This window comes from Palaemon carinicauda, chromosome 1, assembly GCF_036898095.1.
Source record: "Palaemon carinicauda isolate YSFRI2023 chromosome 1, ASM3689809v2, whole genome shotgun sequence".
Taxonomy (NCBI): Eukaryota; Metazoa; Arthropoda; class Malacostraca; order Decapoda; family Palaemonidae; genus Palaemon; species Palaemon carinicauda.
Window position 1 is genome coordinate 108,756,181 of NC_090725.1, and position 19,770 is coordinate 108,775,950.

Genomic DNA, 19,770 nt, shown 5'->3' on the forward strand with positions numbered 1-19,770 from the left:
AATAATCTTCCTTGGATAGTTATTTTTCAGCGAGGCCATTACCAAGCCAAGGTGAAGGTCAAAGTGATCCAAAAAACTGAGAAGTGGAAGTAAAGATGATAGAATTTAGAAAGTGCAAAACAATAGAAAAAGTAATTTTAAGGGTTCCTGAAGTTGTTAATGTTTTCATCTGTTTGCCCCTCTCCTCTGCCATTACTTTCACTTTCTGTAGCTCAAAATATAAGGTTCTACATTTTCGTATAATTTTCTTTCTGGGCTCCACCTGTGCCGCTCCGTGAAACGCTCCTTTTGCATCATTTCTAAGGTATATAACTGCTATGAATTACCAGAGAAAAAAGTTGCATAGGAATGCCAGGGTTGAACCCAGCTCGCTCACCTATATAAGGTGTCGGTATAATACTGGGGCGTGATAAATCACAACCAGAGGTCTCGCACCATTTAGATATCTCCTCTTCAATATCCCCGTTACAGCGAGGTGCCGTTCAACACCCACCACTGAATGCTATTACCACCATCACAACCCATGCTAACTACGTCACTCCTTTTTCATAGCATCAACCGCGTCTGTTTGTTGTGATTTTTTGGCTGTGTTTTTTGGTTTTTTCTCCTGCTCTAGTGCGAGATGTCAGATTCCCAAGCTTCCTCATCCAAGTTAAGTACTAGATCTATGAGTTTTGAGCTTTTGGAGGTAGCATTGCCCTTATTTTTACTTTTATTAGTGTTTGTTTTTCTCAGTTCCGATGGCCCCGCTCCGCGGTGGCCATGTTGGCTTGCTACCTCCTTCGCTCGTTCTTAACGCCTTGCAATTAGTCTCCTATACTAATTGTTTTTCATTTTGAACCTGTTGCTGGAGCTTATTACCGATTAACACTTTGCTATTCTGATATTATGTTATGTATCATAGCCTTTTAACTCGGGTTTGGCTTGCTTGCTACCCTTCGAGGCGCGTATCTAGGTTTTATTACCACGTTATGGTGTTTTTTATTTAAGTTTTTATTTCATATTACCACCTAGTTAAGATTGACGCCTTTAGTTCGAGTGGGACTCTCGCTTGGCAGTTTTTATTCTAGTTTTTTGCTCCTACCGATCGGCATCTACCCGATCTAGAAGTTGTGTTGGCCTCCCTGTCCAACTCGGTACCTACCCGCGCTGGAGGGCTCGGCTTTATTTATTCTTTCCCTGCCATTTCCCCTGCGTCCCCCTCTCACTATATATTTAGCTTGTGCATGCCTTATACCTAGTTAGTCATGTTACATTATTTTACTTATTTGTATTATCCGTATATGATCATTCCGTTTTGTTATCTCGTGGTTCTGTTTGTACAGGTTGGTACTCCTGTCCTTCCTCCGTCCACGCGATCGCCTCGAGCCACCATTGGCTAGTTCTCGCTGACTCCTCCCCCTTTAGTGTATGGCACCCCATACCCTTATCCCCCTCCAGGGATACCTCACGTCTCGCAGGGACTTCGGAGTCAGCTGTTTTGTCTTACGGATCGAGTTTATACCCTCCCTCTATTGGTGTATGACCCCCCATACCCTTATCCCCCTCCAGGGATACCTCACGTCTCGCAGAGACGTTGGGAGTCAATTGTTTTACCTTAAGGGGCGAGTCCTCTCGTTAAACAGGCTAACCCTGAATCATTCCCTCACGTTCATGATATACGAGCCGTAGCTACTTCTATTAATTACTTTCACCACATGAAATTTGATGAACTTACGAAATATACAGGCTGGAAGTCTCCAACAGTTTTTAAACCCCACTACTTAAAACCTTTGGAAGCCCTAAAATTTGCTACAGTGGCAGCAGGGAATGTGGTTCCTCCTGAAAGTAATGATTAATAATTAGGTCTTATTCTATCCTCTTCCTTCTACCTGCCTTACTTATTGTTCCTACTTTAGTTTTGGTTTTGTTTTACACTTGAGAGGCACCCTTCAGGTGCACTCTTATTTTATCATGTCTGTAAATAGCCTTACTCTCCCACGAGTTGAATTTTGTTTGTTTTTCCCTTCAGGATCGTAAATTACAATTTGATCTCACATCTTATTTTTGTACATTACATTGCCTTGTCCTTCCATAGTTTGGAAGGGTTTTTATGTATTTGTTACTTATCCCTCTATCCTTCCTCATAAGGAATGGTTCATTCACTGGGTTTCAGTACCCCTATTTACTTTTGTATTAAAACCTTGTTTTTTGATATTTTGTCTTTAATTTACTTTCCCCTCAGGTGTTAGTTCCAAGTTTTGGGACCATTTCTCTTGTATTTTTTCATGGAGCGGCACAGGTGGAGCCCAGAAAAGGGATTTTGACGAAGGAAAAATCTTTCTGGGCGAGAGACCTGTGCCGCCCAGTGAACCCCCCTCCTACTTCCCTCCTAGAATGGGCACAAACTTGGGTGCTATGAGGAGTGACGTAGTTAGCGTGGGTTGTGATGGTGGTAGTAGCATTCAGTGGTGGGTGTTGAACGGCACCTCGCTGTAACGGGGATATTGAAGAGGAGATATCTAAATGGTGCGAGACCTCTGGTTGTGATTTATTACACCCCAGTATTATACCGACACCTTATATAGGTGAGCGAGCTGGGTTCAACCCTGGCATTCCTATGCAACTTTTTTCTCTGGTAATTCATAGCAGTTATATACCTTAGAAATGATGCAAAAGGAGCATTTCACTGGGCGGCACAGGTCTCTCGCCCAGAAATAGATATTTCCTTCGTCAAAATCCCTTTATTTTTCATTTATTAATGTATTATGTAATATTTCATTTACAGGTATTAAGTTGGGTTAAGTATATTAAATGTTTCAAGTGTATTTAGCTCTTATTTCATTCTGGTTTTACCTTGATTATAAAATTTAATGTGGTGTTTTCGTAGGGCTTAGAACAAATTAGGTGATTTACGTGTAAAACGCAACTAGTCATACGAAAAATTGTTACGAAAGCCACTCCGGAATTAATTAATCTCGTATCCTGAGGTATTATGTGCTTAAGTAACGCAAGGCAAAGGTATTTAGAGTACTTTTCCCAAAAAAGCATAGCAATAAATAAATTCAGACAACCTCTACCTACATTTAGCTTTTAAGGGAGTCTTCAGTAAGAAAATGACTTGCTCTTGGCCCCAGTTAAGTTCTAGAGCAAAATGTAAAATGTTTTTAAGAACATAAAGGTCTGGTTAGAGTTCCTAATGATAATCTAAGTAAAGTATACACCTACTAGCACCAAAATACTTAACTTTTATAGCTACATGCTAAAAGAGAGCATCACTAAACTACTGTCTATGGGAGAATACAAAAATTATCAGTTATTTGATGGTATGTTTTTTGTAAAGTAATGAAATGAGATGGTAAAAAGATAATGGGAATGGTGAGAATAAAATGGGAACTCTCACACCTCATAAATATTGGTAATACATTTTTTTAGGGGCAGAAAATAAGTGTGGTTGAGAAACATACTAAAGAATTTTGTATGGAACCATGTCACACAAATAATTTGAGCACTACTCGGAAAGGGTTTTATGAGAAGTTAGTTTTAATGAAAAGCAGGATTCTTGTGGGAAACTTGTATGAGAATTTTTCCCAAGTAATATACACTTAAATTGGAAGGTTGCTGCTACATTTTTTTTTGCCCATGTAGGTGTAGACGAATGCTTGGAGGATGCTGGTGCCTGCCATCTCAATGCAGATTGTATTGACACCGAGGGAAGCTTTGAGTGCATATGCAAGGCTGGTTTTACTGGTGATGGAAGTGTGTGTTTTGGTGAGTATTGTTGTTCTGTTATTGCTAGTAAAACATTAATTTAGTAGTGTATAACAATGTATCAGTGTATTTTATTAATATTCCTAATTTTGTCGCGATTTATAGATATCGATGAGTGTTTGGAAGGAACTGCGGCTTGCGATCTCAGTGCAGATTGCTTAAATACAGAAGGAAGCTATATATGTACTTGCCTGCCAGGATTTACAGGCGATGGAGTAGATTGTTTTGGTAAGATGTTTTTGGTTTTGAAAGTCTGTATTTTCCATTGGGGTTTTTGATAAAAATATTTGGTAAGTCTAGACATCTGTGAAAAAAGTGCAACAATTGAAAGGGAATATTACTTTTTTGTAACAAATGTGTATATTTGCTATTTTCACTTCTGTGCAGATATCGATGAATGTTTGGAAGGAACTGCAGCTTGTGATGCTAACGCAGACTGTACCAACATAGATGGAAGCTATTACTGTACTTGCAAATCAGGATTTACTGGTGATGGAAGAAACTGTTTTGGTAAGGTTTCTATTTTCCCTTTTGGATTTCTTTCGATATATATATATGTATTGGTTTTTAGTTATCAGGGGTACAAAGATTAACATAAACATTTCTGAAAACAAACTGAAAATTATAGAAGTAAATATTAAGTTAGTTTCTCTTTTTTTACAGAAATTAACGAGTGTTTAGAAGGATCGTCGTCTTGTGATATCAATGCAGATTGCATTAACACAGAAGGAAGCTACTATTGTACTTGCAAGCCAGGATTTACTGGTGATGGCGAAAATTGCTTTGGTAAGATTGGTAAAATTCATAAGGGTAGTTGTGGATTATTCAAAAGATTTCATTATGCGGCGATCGACAAAATTGCTGTCGCTCATGAATTTTGGGCTAGTCAAAATATATACACCCACACATCTTTTTGTCTTGATACAACCAAAATATAACATGGAAATTCTGGATTCTCGATTATTATTATTATTACGAGCCAAGCTACAACCCTTGTTGGAAAAGCAAGATGCTATAAGCCCAAGGGCTCCAATTGGGAAAAATAGCCCAGTGAGGAAATGAAATAAGGAAATAAATAAATGAGAAGAAATTAATAATAAATCATTCTAAAAACAGTGACGTCAAAACAGATATGTCCTATATAAACTATTAACGTCCAAAACAGATTAGTCATATATGAACTATAAAGACACTCATGTCAGCCTGGTCAGCATAAAAAAAATTGCTCTAACTTTGAACTTATGAAGTTCTAGTGAATCAAATACCCGATTAGGAAGATCATTCCACAACTTGGTAACAGCTGGAATAAAACTTCTAGAATACTGTGTAGTATTGAGCCTCATGATGGAGAAGGCCTGGCTATTAGAATTAACTGCCTGCCTAGTATTACGAACAGGATAGAATTGTCCAGGGAGATCTGAATGTAAAGGATGATCATAGATATGAAAAATCTTATGCAACATGCATAATGAACTAATTGAACGATGGTGCTAAAGATTAATAACTAAATCAGGAATAAGAAATTTAATAGATGTTAAGTTTCTGTCCGACAAATTAAGATGAGAATCAGCAGCTGAACACCAGACGAGAACAATACTCAAAACAAGGTAGAATGAAAGAATTAAAAGACCCCTTCAGAATAGATTTATCACCGAAAATAAAAGTTATTCCTGCCTCAAACTTTTATTACCTGAATTTCATGACATCCACACTGAAAGCAGGACGTATGAGAAGCAGGGTACTCGGTCCTAATATACACCGCCATTCCCCTGGCCCTAGGGATGGCATCACGTTTCAACATTATTGGCTTCTTAAAACCACTTATGAGGAGCTCAAATGAGTGCCTCATATTAGAAACCAAAGTTTCTGAGCACAAAAGAAAATCATGCTGTCTGGACGCAACTGTAAGGTCTTGGATATTTGCATGAAGACCACGAATATTGCAATACAGATGACATTGACGAAATCTAGGACGTACTGATCCCGGATTTCGCTCAATGTCTCCAGACAACATAAGAATTAATAGAAATAGACATCATACTTAAAAACTACACTAACAAGAATTATAACAAGGAATGATTAAATGATTGAATTTTCTGTAATGTAAGCAGAATATCTTTGAAATGCTTGAAAATATATAAAAGGTGAAAATTTGCAAAATTTATGCAGAAAACTTTGGGTAATTCTTGGGAATATTCTTAAGATATATTGATGACTATATGTTCGTATGTGTGTATGTATGTGTATACAGTATATATTTTTTATTTTGATTTGTTTATGAAGTTATTTGTTTGTGTTTTGTTTATTTATTTGTTTACTTTTTTCTTTTAGTATTAAATTTAGACTGTCTGGATTCTTGTAGCTTCACAAATTGATTTCTACCCTTAAACATAATTGAAGGTGAGTCTCTGCTAATGGGTGCAAATATTTAAGCTTTTCATCACACTCCCACTTCCATCAGTGTGAAACTATGATAAACTCTGATGTAAATTATAAAAATAAAAGGAATTTTGAAATTGGTTTCCATACTCGCCTAGGACTCATCTTTCCTCCCTGTATCCCCACTTGACTAGACTGCTGTATAAAACTGTCAACTGAAATGTTTTGCCTAAGTACGTTTTGTAATACGCCCCCATATAGTGTAACCACTATATTCTACTAGAGCTAAACTATTAAAATGAAAGAAAATGGTTCATTTTAATTCTGTTGGATAGATAGACATTTTAGCTATGTTTAGAAGGAACTCAAATGAGGTAGTTATCCAGAAGACAGATGTAAGGGGATATTATATTAGGTATATGATATGGGTTAGGTTTCCCTATACTAATCGTGAATTTTTCTTCATACAGATATAGATGAATGCTTGGAAGGATTAGACAATTGCGATACAAATGCTGATTGCACCAACACACAAGGAAGCTATTTTTGTACTTGCAACACAGGATATACTGGTGATGGAGGAAATTGTTTTGGTAAGGTTATACAATTTTATGGCTTTGGTTTGCATGGTATCATGTATACTGTATTGTAGATTCAGTCATGAATATGGGGTCAAGATCTGCCTTCACACAGTTCAGGATAGTCGTTCCGGGGTTTGGAACCCTGTGATACCTGACGGTAATTCTCTTGTAATATCAATTGCAAAAATATTATACAGTAAGAAGCAGCCAAAGGGAACTTCCATCAGGATGACATGGCTATCTCGCCCAAAAATAGATTTTTCCGACTTCAAAATCCCTCTTATTTCTTATACTCTGTGCTATCTAAGTTTGTAAGTAAACAATGCTTCATCAGCATTTCTTAATTGAGGTAGTTATCCAGAAGACAGATGTAAGGGGATATTATATTAGGTATATGATACGGGTTAGGTTTCCCTATACTAATCGTGAATTTTTCCTCATACAGATATAGATGAATGCTTGGAAGGATCAGACAATTGCGATACAAATGCTGATTGCACCAACACACAAGGAAGCTATTTTTGTACTTGCAACACAGGATATACTGGTGATGGAGGAAATTGTTTTGGTAAGGTTATACAATTTTATGGCTTTGGTTTGCATGGTATCATGTATACTGTATTGTAGATTCAGTCATGAATATGGGGTCAAGATCTGTCTTCACACAGTTCAGGATAGTCGTTCCGGGGTTTGGAACCCTGTGATACCTGACGGTAATTCTCTTGTAATATCAATTGCAAAAATATTATACAGTAAGAAGCAGCCAAAGGGAACTTCCATCAGGATGACATGGCTATCTCGCCCAAAAATAGATTTTTCCGACTTCAAAATCCCTATTATTTCTTATACTCTGTGCTATCTAAGTTTGTAAGTAAACAATGCTTTCATCAGCATTTCTTAATTGAAATTTGAAATTTCCACTCGTCAATCCATTCAGTTACCCATTACTGTGTCCTCTTGATTTAAGTTTAGTTCAGTCTTATTCAATGTTACCATGTCTCATGTCCAAGCTTCCTAAAGAGTTGTTTCAAATCACCCAGCTACTTTGTATCAGATTTCTCTAAAAGAAATTTAGTTGCATCCATATCTGCATTATCACAAGTAGGTGGTTATAAGTTGGACCATTATAGGAATTCCAACCACTATTCCATTAACCTTGTATCAATCCCAGTATGACCATTAATCAGTAAATTCCTCCGACACAGCACTCGAATGTAAAGGGAGCTTCAGGTGTACATTAGTTAACCTGTTAAAGTTCAGAACTTGTGTAAACATAGTACATTTTGAGGAATTTTCCTTGGATATCACATTGCTTATATATCTACATAAACAATTAAATTTTACTTTATACCCTATAGTCCTATACCCTTTCCACCTTGAATGCCGTGGGCAATACTGCACCTAGTGTTTCGTTCAGGAGCTCGACCCACCACAGTCTGGTTCTCGCTATACCTATGTTGACTGGGAATATGACTCCTCAATGGTGTTCTCATCTTTACAGAAAGATAATCTGGATGTTTTGTTCCTTCATTTTGAATGCTTAGATTATTAGGATTGGTATGTGCTTTTATTAAGTTAATCATAATTGCTGAGATTTTCTTCAATATCTGATCTTAGTTAAATGTCCTCAGAAATTTGGTACTCTTTCTCGTAAATTGAATTCGGATATCCTAGGTTAACACATGCCAGGCATTTGTATTTCATAGGGTTCTGTGTTTACCTGTCTCGGAGGTACACTACACCATTTTCCTAGCTATTTGCTTCAGACGCAGTTACGTTGTGGTAGCAGTTTTTATCTACTATATACTTTGTGGAATAATTGTGTAATATAGATCCATGCTATACTATTACTTACTATCTTTTTAATTTTGTTTCATTGAACCACAATGTATGTTTACCCACGTTAGAATATTTAGTACATTTATACTAAAATTATTTTTCAAAAGTAAGAAACTGGCAGTGTATAGCATGGTGTTGATTTAGGACAACTTGGAGTGAATTTTGATTTTAGTAGATTTTATTCTTGGAGCTAGTAAATAGCAAGCTTTCATCTAGTGCAATTTAATATTGATTTGTTCCGTAACCGAAATACAAACCACGCTATTTACGTAGGGTATTACTTTCGGCGTAGCTGAAATTGACGAGCCATTAGATTTTTAACGAGGGTTTACTACCCCCGCTAGTTAGCAGGGGTAGGGGAGGGGTAGCTTGCTACCCCTCCCCCCTCACACACCGGTGAAATGTCCCACTTTACTTTTGGCTCGGACGATGTACAGTACAGGCGTGTCTGTCTTTCGTCCTCGCTTGGCAGCCATTTAATGTTTTGTCTTTACTTAATTACTTACTTTTCTTATACTCTATATATATGTAAACATATTTTCATGTTTATGTATATATTTGAGTATAGAAATCAGTAAGTTTCCTTTTCAGTGTTCGTGCTTGTGTGTAGTGTACGATATCTCCGTGTAGCCCGCCGGCAGTCAGGCCACCACGGTGTATTTCATGAGTCGCGTTCGAGTTTGACTACGGTCTCTCTCTCTCTCTTGAGGTCGTTCACCCTTTACTACGTACTACTTTTACTACGTACTCGGTAGCCTCCTTCCCGTGTCGGGTGGAGTTGCTACTCCGTATATTTTATCACAATTATTTTTTATGAATCTAATTGTATTCGTTAACTTTTCAGCTTTTTGTAGAACGCTTCCCTTCGGGGTTTTTTCGTTCTTTGGTGAACATTCTTAATTGAATCTCCTAATTATATTGTTATAATTCTGTTTTTGTTGCAGCTCCGCCCTTCCCCCCTTCCCCGCGAGTGTAAGTGGGGTTGAGGGCACATGCCTGTTGTGTAATTCTTGTGTTCTTTTCCCTCGGGATTCCTCTTCGGAGTCTTCCCGGGGGAATGAATGTTAACTAATTACTTTTAATTTTCACAGTTAACGCTCTAGTTTTTCGTTTGCATATGTGACAACGAAGTGAGCTGTCTTGTTGGGGCCTGGGGAGTCTGCTGTTGCTGCCTCCTCAATAGGACTTCGTCAGGGGCGTGTCTCCTTCTCCTGGAAGTTCTCCCGTGACAGCTGTCAGCTCTTCAATTCATCTTAGAACTCTCAGGAGGTTCGCCTCCTTGGGTGGGTAACTTCCCTTCCGAGGGAGGTTCCCTGCCCAGGTTTGAGTTTTTTCCCTTTGGGGGAAACTTCTCTTACCTTAATTTTGTTCCTGGTCCTCCAGCGGTTATGCTCTTGGTGCTGAGCGACTGTTTTGTAACCTTGCTCAAGGGACTGAGCGGTTGCAAGCTCGGACCATGGAATTCGTGCGACTATGCTCTTGGTGCTGATCGGTCGTACCTGCAGCTACGCTCAAGGGGCTGAGCAGCTGCAGGAGCCCCTCTTCGGAGGATTGCTCTTTTTAGGTCCCTTGCTGACCCTTCGGCCCTATGGGCCCCTTCTTCAGTCTCTTCTACGAAGTTTTCCTCTCTCATTCGCGAGGGAGAACACTCATAGAGACTCCTCCTTGGAGGACTCCTTCTGCTGCTGTTGCTGTTGTTGCTGAAGGCTCAGTCCCCTCCGGGGGGCAGCTGAGCCCTACGGTCTCTCCTGCGAGTGCTTCTCCCCCGGGGGGGAGTGCACCACAGAGACTCCTCTTCGGAGGACTCCTCCTGCTGCTGTTGCTGAAGGCTCAGTCCCCTTCAGGGGGCAGCTGAGCCCTACGGTCTCTCCTGCGAGTGCTTCTCCCCCAGGGGGAGTGCATCAGAGACTCCTCTTCGGAGGACTCCTCCTGCTGTTGTTGCTGAGGGCTCAGTTCCCTTCGGGGGCAGCTGATGCAAACGGTCTCTCCTGCCGGTGACTCTTCCCCTCGGGGAAGTTCACTATCAGAGACTCCTCTTCGGAGGTCGGAGGGTGTTGCACCTGTTTGAGGTAGTCTTCATCTTCATTTGACGTTCTCCGCAGAGTACCCTCCTCGACGAGTACCGACCGTTGCAGCTGCTTCTGTCCCTCGGAAGTTCGTTCGCGATCTCAGACTCCTGCCAGACCTTCTAGTCTTCATCTCCGTTCCGGGACGCAGATGCGCAGTGGACGCCAACGCACCCCGTTTCCAACGGGCACCGGTCCCTTCGGGGCTAAGGGGCTTATTCCACGGTGTGGGTAAATCCCTTAAGTGCCAGGTTTTACCTGCGCGCCAACGATCTCGTGCAGTAGCGCTAGCGCTCGCCTGCTGTGGACCACGATCTCCTGTAGTTGAGTCTCGCCGTAGACCTTCTTGTCGTCAGCTCTTTTCTGCGCGCCAGCGCTCACCTGTGCTTGTGAGACCTTCTGTGCGCCAGCGCTCTTCAGCCCAGATGTGCGCCCTTTCCTGCTACGCGCCATGGGCGCCGACGGTTTCCTGAACGCCCACGATCACCTGCTTGCTAGCGTGCATCGGCGCTCCCCTTCCTGATGTGCGCAATGCGCGCCAATGTTCGCCCTCGCGCCCACGATCTCCGGATCTGGGCACACACCTGCGCTCCCTTTTCTGCAACACACCATGGGCGCTAACAGTCTCCTGAACGCCCACGATTCCCCTGCTCGCCAGCGCACATCTACGCGCCTCCTGATGTGCGCAAATGCACGCCAACGTTGCTCTCACGCCCACGATTTCCGGATCTAGGCGCAGGCAAGGAGATTGTTCCTTCACTGTTCGCCAGCGCTCATATATGCGCTCTTTCCTGACGTGCGCGATGCGCGCCGACGTTCACCCTCACGCCCACGATCTACCAGATCTGGGCGCAGGCAAGAAGATTTCCTTCACCTCCTCGCTGACGATCTTCTCTAGTCTCTGCGCGCCCGCGCGCCCGCGCGCCCACGAGTCTCTCCTGTGCCCGCCCTTGCGCGCAACCTCACCATTGGTTCTACACCCTTGCTGATTCTTCTAGCCGCGCATGCGCGCCCACGTTCGCCTGCGCGCGAACCAACGCCCGCTCGCCCGCGCGCATGTACGCTCACGTTCGCCTGCACCCCACCCCACCCCACCCCACCCCACCCCACCCCACCCCGCCGCCCGCACGCCCACGCGCGAACCATCGATTGTATCATCGCGCGAGCGTCAGGGCGCCCTCGATCGCGATTCTCATCGGGTTTCGCGACACGGGCAACATGGTGAGCTTTCTGGAACGCGTATTTCCAGATCATCATCGTCACGATCTTCACCCCGCGAACGCAAAGCATGGCGCGTGCAAGAGCAGGAAGAATCTTCAGAGGTGTCTGTTGCCCATTCTTCTCCTTTTTAGGCAGGCCCCATCAATGGGAGTGACTGGTCTAGCCCTTCCTCTTCACCTCCATGGAAGGGGCTTACCAGGCATTTCCCTCTCCGATTGCGACCTTGGGATTTGTACAAGGAAGCTCCAGGAAGATCATGGGAACTTTCCTTCCCTCGGGCACAAGCACGATTGTTTTCTGTCGCCAAGTTCCGAACTTGCGGACAAACTCCATGTTGAAGCATCGAGATGCAGTGACCGAGAGGTTCCTCTCGGAAGCCCCAACCGTGGATGTCGGCAAACTCAGACACTCTTCCATCCTTGGGAGGAGCTTGTTTGAGCCCAAGGACGGGGAAATGGACAGCTGGTGTGTGGAGAAAGAAGAATCTCGATTCACTCCTCCAAGGCGCTTACTTCCAGACCCTGCAAGCCTCCAGCTCCTCATCATTCAGTCTCGTCAGCCTAGGCCACCGGAACCGGCTCCGGCAGCTAAGACAAGGTGTACCATAGCAGCCCCCTCCTGTCAGGGACAAGAGGGACGGGAAGTCCTCCCGGGGAGGCAATAATCCTAGAGGGAGTGGCAGAGTCTGCAAACGCTAGGATTGGCAACCCCCCCTGTAGGTTTCCCGCTGAGGGGATGCCTGAAGTTACGCTTTCGGATAGCAGCATCCGGTGCCGATTCCTGCACGATCTCCGTGATCAGCCAAGGATATCGCGCCTCGTTCTTAACATCCTACCTCCACTGACAGCAAATCCAGTGTTGCTGAGCTTCTATGCCATGAGATCGGCAAGGGGCTAGCCCTTCGGGCAGAAGAGGCCATGCTCTAGATGGATGCCCTCCAAAGGGTCGTCGACGGCTTCCCCCCCGGCTTCTTCAGTCGATCCTTTCTTGTAAGGAAAGTATCTGAAGACTGGAGTCCTGTCATCAACCACTCAGCTCTGATCAAGTTTGTCGAACAAACTTCGTTCAGCGTGGAACAGCAGAATCAATCAGACTTGTAGCGAGACCACACAACTCCATATGCCCTGGATCGGAAGTACGGGTACTTCCAGGTCCCATTCCAACCGTCTTCCAGGAAGCACTTGGAATTCAGCCTAGACAACAGTTGTACTAGTTCAAGGTGTTGTGTTGCGATCCCGCCACAGCACCACAGGTTTTCACCAGGAGCTTCACCCTGATATCCTCATGGCCACTCAGGAGCAGGCTTCCGCCTCCTTCGCTTTCTGGAGGTCTCGGAATAGACCCTCTTCGACACAGAGACAAGCTTCCGGGGCTTTACCAGGATCTAGGGATCATGGTAATTCGCGAGAAGCCTTCTCTGCTTCTATCTCAATATCTGGGATATCTAGCCTTGATATTGACTCCTATCTCCAAGCCTTCCCATCAGATGACTGTTGCAAGGCTGAGGAGAGGCGCAGAACCATTCCTCAGACAAGGAGAGCTTTCAGCACTATCTGGGTTACGCTTCCTAGGTCTCCTTCCCTCCTTGACCCGTCTGGTTCCGAACGGCCGCCTCAGGATAAGCTCCCTGTTAGGCGTCCCAAGTCCCGGTGGAATCAAAGCGGCGATTAACCGGACTTTCTGGTCCCTATGGGACCAGCGGAACGATTAGACCTGCAATGGGGGGTTGACCTACGGAAATCTCTGGCAAGGGAGTTGATCTTCTCATCCTTCCCCCACACTGGATGCTGTTCTCGGACTTTTCAAAAAGGGGGGGGACACGTTCTGATTCAGGCCTAAGGTCAGGACCTGAAGAGTACCTCCACATCAATCAGCTAGGATTAAGGCCGTAGTCTGCCCCTTCAGCAGTTCCAACAGATCCTGGCGAGTCACTCCGTGAGTGACAACTCCACGGTACTGGCGTATTACAACTAGCAGGGAGGTACATTTTCATACTTTCGCATCTTGCAGCAGAGATACTGAGATGAACCGAAGTCCACTCAATACCACTATCGGCTCGCTTCATTCCGGGCAAAGGAATGTGCTGACAATCTGAGTAGACACTCGCAGATAGAGAGTACCTGGGGGTCATTGGCCCCTAGTAACCAGCAAAGTCCTGACCTGGGGGACCTGCTCACGACAGCCTTGAACTTCAAGCTGCCGCTGTACTACCCCTCAGTCTCAGACCCCAAGACTCTTTGGCAAGATGCCTTCCTATAACGGTGGGACAACATCGACGCCTACGTCTTCCCACCATTGTTGTCTGTTGAGGAGGGGTCTCAACGAGACCAGGTTGTCTGTCAACCTTTCGATGACCCTGAGAGCTCCACTGCAACTTTACGCAGAACGGTTTCCGGACCTTCTGCATCCCCTGGCGGAACTCCCGGGAGAGCTTCCTCCACGACACAGGCTACTTGAACAACCACACTGCAGCATCTATCATAAGCCGTAGCATCGCTTCGGCTCCACATCTGGAGACTATACGACACCTCCTCACAAAGAAGCACCCCGCAACAGTCGTGGAGCGTAGGTCTCGTCACCTGCGAAAGTCATCCGCAGGGGTCTACCAGGCGAAGTGGAGAGTGTGTCTTCTGTGTTTGGTGTCATGGGAGAGGTACCTCTCCCCTTGATGCCTCTACTCCAGCAATAACGGAGTTAGTTTATTGGCGGGAGGAAATTCGATTTTCCCTCAAGGCGGTGAAGCCTATCGCCCAGCCTTTCCCTGCCCTTCAGGCTGAAGGGATTGACATTTCCTCCTCGCTGGATCTTTCTTCGGTCATACGAAGCTACGAACTTAGCTGCCCCCAGTTTGAGCGAGACCACCTCCTTGGAACATGGTTCGGGCTCTTAAGACCCTTGAGATCTTCGTGCGAACCATTACGTCAGGCCTCTAATCATCGCCCGTCTTGGAAGACGGTGCTCCTGCTCGCTCTGGCCTCGGCCAAGCGTGTAAGCAATCTTCATGGTGTCTCGTACGACGTCGCCCTTTCAGGAGGACGGGGAGGTAACATTCAGGTTCATTCCTGAGTTGGTTACTAGACTCAGAATCTTGGAGTCCCGTTCCTTCGGTACAACTCCTTCAAGATTTCGAGTCTCCGTTCTGTAACAGATGACCCAGACCTTCTCCTACTTGCCAGTAAGGAACCGGAGGTGTTGTCTTTAAGAACACTTGCAGTTCGTCCTCACGTGCAAGCACTGTTTGGGAGCACAGGAAGGACGCAGGGGAGGGTCACCAAGAATGCCTTTTCAGCCCGGATTCAAGGTCATTCATCTCGACCTGAATCCAGACCCTCCTCCGTCACGTCGCCCTACAGCACACTATGACAGATACATCGCAACGTCCCTGGCCTTCAAGAGGGACTACTCTGTGACGCAGGTGCTACAAGCCGGAGTCTGGAAGCGTCTAACGACCTTCACAGCCCACTTCCTGTAGGACGTGACCCACAGGAGTATCGATAAGTTTTCTATCGCTCTGTGGTGGCTACACAACAGCTGGTCTAACCTCAGGCTCCTTTTGGACAGGTAGCAGGAGGTTGAGGGCATTGTTACCGGGTTTTAGACTGCATGAACGGAAGAAGTGTGTCTGGCTCTTAATTCTTTCTTCATCCTCCCCTCTCCTGGGGAAAGCAGCATCCTGGTCTCTGTATAGCTGACCTCAAACCTCTGCAGGTAAACCATGCTTCCTTGTGTTCCGAGTATTAAGATAATACTGTCGTGTCCCCCATACCCTGACGAGGTGGTATTGGGAACGTCCTAACCTAGAGTTCCGTCTAAAGAACTCCAGGTCAACTGCCTAGGATGAGTCACACTTTATTCCTTCACACACAAGCTTATGTAGGCCACACGTTCCTTGCAGAGCAAGGAACTTGTGAGGTGCAGGGACTCCTTTTCTCGAGTGCTGCTCACTCGGATTCTGAGTCCCCGGGTAAGCCAAAGCCAGTAAGGCTGGGGACTTTCCACCCTTCCTAAGGGGTAAGTCACCCTATGTAAATAGCGTGGTTTGTATTTCGGTTACGGAACAAATGACAAATTCGGAGATAATTTGTATTTTTCCTAACCATGCAAACCTTAGCTATTACACACATTTGCCCGCCAGCCCTGTCCCCCAAGACAAGTCCTACCTCTAAGTGAAGTGAGACATTTCACCGTTGTGTGATGGGGGAGGGGTAGCAAGCTACCCCTCCCCTACCCCTGCTAACTAGCGCGGGGGTAGTAAACCCTCGTTAAAAATCTAATGGCTCGTCAATTTCAGCTTCGCCGAAAGTAATACCCTATGTAAATAGCTAAGGTTTGTATGGTTAGGAAAAATACAAATTATCTCCGAATTTGTCATTTTCTTAGCCAGTATTATTATTACTAGCTAAGCTACAGTATCGGCCGAGTCCCTCATTGGACAAGAAGAGGAAAAATCCTATTCTTTATGTCAGCTGCCCCCAAAATTAGGGGAAGTGCCATTGTAGGTAGATAGATATATAATTTAGTATCTAACCATTGTTTCTAAAAGTTCTTTAGTGGATAGGAAATTTTTTTTTTTAATTAAGTTGTTCCAATTTTACTAACTTAATAAGAAAATTAGCAAATTTGGAAGGAAATACTGGTAGTTTTGACGAGTGGTTAATTTTATTTATTACTTAAAAAATATGGAATAGTTAGGCCCCATATATTTTGTACACTTGCCTAGATTGGGTCCATTTGATGGTCCAGATAGTACTACATTGGATCCCCCTGTGGAAAAGACACTTATTTCCTTTGCCTGCACTTACTCTCATTTTGGCCTATTGTTTACCCATTCTCCTCTTTCCTCATGCCCTGACAACACTAGATAACCAAAAATTTTCCTTCATTCAAGTGGAAAGCTACGACACTGTAGCTGTTCATTTGTTACTTTCCACTTGTTAAGGATAGAAGAGAAACTTGAGCTATGGTAAGCAGCTCTTCTAGGAGAACGACACTTTAAAATTAAACCATTGTTCTCCTGTCTTGGGTTGCCATAGCCTCTATACCATGGGCTTCCACGGTCTTGGGTTAGAGTTCTCTTACTTGAGGATATACTCCGGCATTGTTTCCTTATTTCCTTTCCTCACTAAGCAGTTTTCTTGTTTGAACCCTTGTTCTTATAGCATCCTGCTTTTCCAACAAGGATTATAGCTTAGCTTATAATAGTATATTACTGATGTCAAGAGGCTGTTGTACAGGTTACGACTGTGAAGTGGCTTGTCCAAGTGTTCTAATTTCATACATCTTATATAACCACTATATGCCACTAGGTTGGCTGTACTATTGAACTTGAAGAAAATGGGACATTTCAAATCTTGTTGGGTAGATTTAGACATTTTAAGTTCCTTTTAGAAGGAAGCTAGATGAACATGTTATTCAGGACAAATTTAAGGGGATATAATAATAGGTCAATGCAATGGGTTTGTATAAAATTTAGGTTTAACTGTACTAATTATGCAGTTTTTTCCTCATACAGATTTAGACGAATGCCTAGAAGGATTAGACAATTGTGGTGCTAATGCCGATTGCACCAACACAGGAGGAAGCTATTTTTGTACTTGCAGCACAGGATATACTGGTGATGGACAAAATTGTTCTGGTAAGTTTTATATGTATTGAGCCATGGCTTTTGTGTGTTATGTATTACTGTATAGACTAAGCTCATTTCATGAATAAACACTTGGCATAGAAAGATTATACAGTAGAGACAGGAGTGGGAGGACATATCTGTGGTCTTTGTCTTGCATTGGTTATTAAGGGATGATGATGTAGACCCTTCAAATGTAAGGATGAGATCTTTGCACACAATTGCTAGGAAAAAAAATACTTTTGAATACAGTTGATTTCTCAGTTAATCGTTAGGTACCCTTCTTATACCTTAGGTTGTCTTCTACTAAATATGAAAGTTTGTTTCATCATATGACTGGTAACCATTTATTTTTATTCCAGATATTAATGAATGCTACGAAGACTTGCACAATTGTGCCGACGCCTGCGTTAACACAGATGGAAGCTTCTATTGTGAGTGATGTGCCTAAACCTCGCCCTGTGGTAAGTTACTGCATAAATGATATTTAATAGCTTTTGTGATGTACTGTTTTAGAATACATTCTTTTTTTCCCAGCCATTATGTATAATTAAGACGAATTTGATAACATTGCAGGATTATAGCTTTAAATTTTTTCCATTCTAGATTTTTAATGTCATATATATATATATATATATATATATATATATATATATATATATATATATATATATAATATATATATATATATATGTATATGTATATAATATATATATTTATATATATATATATAATATATATATATATATATTTAATTTATTTAATTATCTATTTTATTTATTTAAATGTCAGTAATATAAATATACACACAAACACAAACATCGATACAGTTTATACGTACACATGTATACATATACATATATACAGTATATATACATATATACATATACATATATACAGATTATATATACAGATTTTATATATACATATATATATATATATATATATATATATATATATATATATATATATATTATTATATGTATGTGTGTGTATTTCAAGTAAGCCATTTATTTTAATACAAAGTCTGGATTCTCTTACTGATGTCACGACACTGGCAATTCATTTAAACATTAGTATTCAAGAGGTGGGGTACATAAAGTTGAATTTGTATTGATCAATATATTTTCACAATAAATCATACACAGGTCTGAGCACTTTCAATTAAGTCTACAAATTTCAATCTTGCAATGTTTTTTAAATAAAATACGTGCTCTTCATTTCATGGTAGCGATTTACAAAAGACGTCTTGGGGGAAGAACGGTCAGGGGACGAAGACTTAACATTTACGTTAGTACAGTTTTCAAAGGCAACATAAAAGTCCAATTTTAAGTATAAAAATGAGGGCTTTGTTTATGACGAGCAAAGGTCAATAATAGTGACAACTTATCAGATGGTTGCGTTAGGCCCGACTGATCCATGTCCTGCGGCCATCGTAAGGCTTCACCGGCATTGTAGGGTTTGACCCCGTGACGAAAGACACTGGCCAATCATAGCCACCTTTGTCACAGTAATCCAGATACAATTGGTAGGCCTACGCCCTCCTGCCGTTGTTCCCTCAAGTCCCGCCTTTAGACTCCCCCACAAAATCTGCAAGATAAGGAGGGAGGCAGAAAACCATTTGTTGGCAATTTGGCATGGAGACAACCTCTTCTCCAGTGGATGCTGATAAATCTCACACCCCCCAAGCGAGCCGGTGACCAGGGGTCATTCACATGACCACAAACAAGGTGTACGTGACAAATCCCCCCCCTACCAAGTTACAGTTGCCCCCGGAACTGTCAGAAATTCCAACAAACCAAGGAAAATCTTGTCACTTCACCATTTACCTTAAATTCAAACCCCAAATATTACTACTTAGTCGCAACTCGCTTTGGGTGTGCAAAATCTCAACTTACAAAAAAAACTGTAACATCATTCTACAAAATCTTGATGAGCTAAACCCACATAACTCATTACTGTAACTGTGCCTTTGGCGCAAGCAAAATATGGGTTACAACTCAAGACATGCATAATGTGATTTTGGCGCAAGCAAAATATGGGTTACAACTCAAGACATGCATAATGTGATTAAATGGAACCAAAATTAAGCAAACAAGACTACATCATTCAAAAAGGATTACATCTTCCAAAAAAAAAAAAAAAAAAAAAGGATTATATGGGCAAAGAGGTTATATATGCAAACAGATTATACAGTAAAAATGATCAAAATGGTTATATAAGTAAAATGGTTATACAGTCAAATTGATTATAAAATGGTTATACAGTCAAATTGATTATATAGGTAACACAAGATTATATAATTAAAATG

The 19,770-nt window shown here is 42.5% G+C and overlaps 1 protein-coding gene across 1 annotated transcript in view; it reads left to right on the top strand.

Moving 5' to 3' along the window:
- The window catches only part of LOC137653458 (fibrillin-3-like), a 46,028-nt gene extending 28,097 nt beyond the window's left edge, over positions 1–17,931 (top strand). The window contains exons 6-13 of the mRNA XM_068386905.1: positions 3,628–3,750; positions 3,856–3,978; positions 4,138–4,260; positions 4,414–4,536; positions 6,600–6,722; positions 7,156–7,278; positions 17,349–17,471; positions 17,822–17,931. Of these exons, the coding sequence (XP_068243006.1) occupies positions 3,628–3,750; positions 3,856–3,978; positions 4,138–4,260; positions 4,414–4,536; positions 6,600–6,722; positions 7,156–7,278; positions 17,349–17,471; positions 17,822–17,901 (941 nt within the window). The 3' untranslated portion in view covers positions 17,902–17,931. The remainder of the gene's footprint in view (positions 1–3,627; positions 3,751–3,855; positions 3,979–4,137; positions 4,261–4,413; positions 4,537–6,599; positions 6,723–7,155; positions 7,279–17,348; positions 17,472–17,821) is intronic.
- Positions 17,932–19,770: the final 1,839 nt, after the last annotated feature.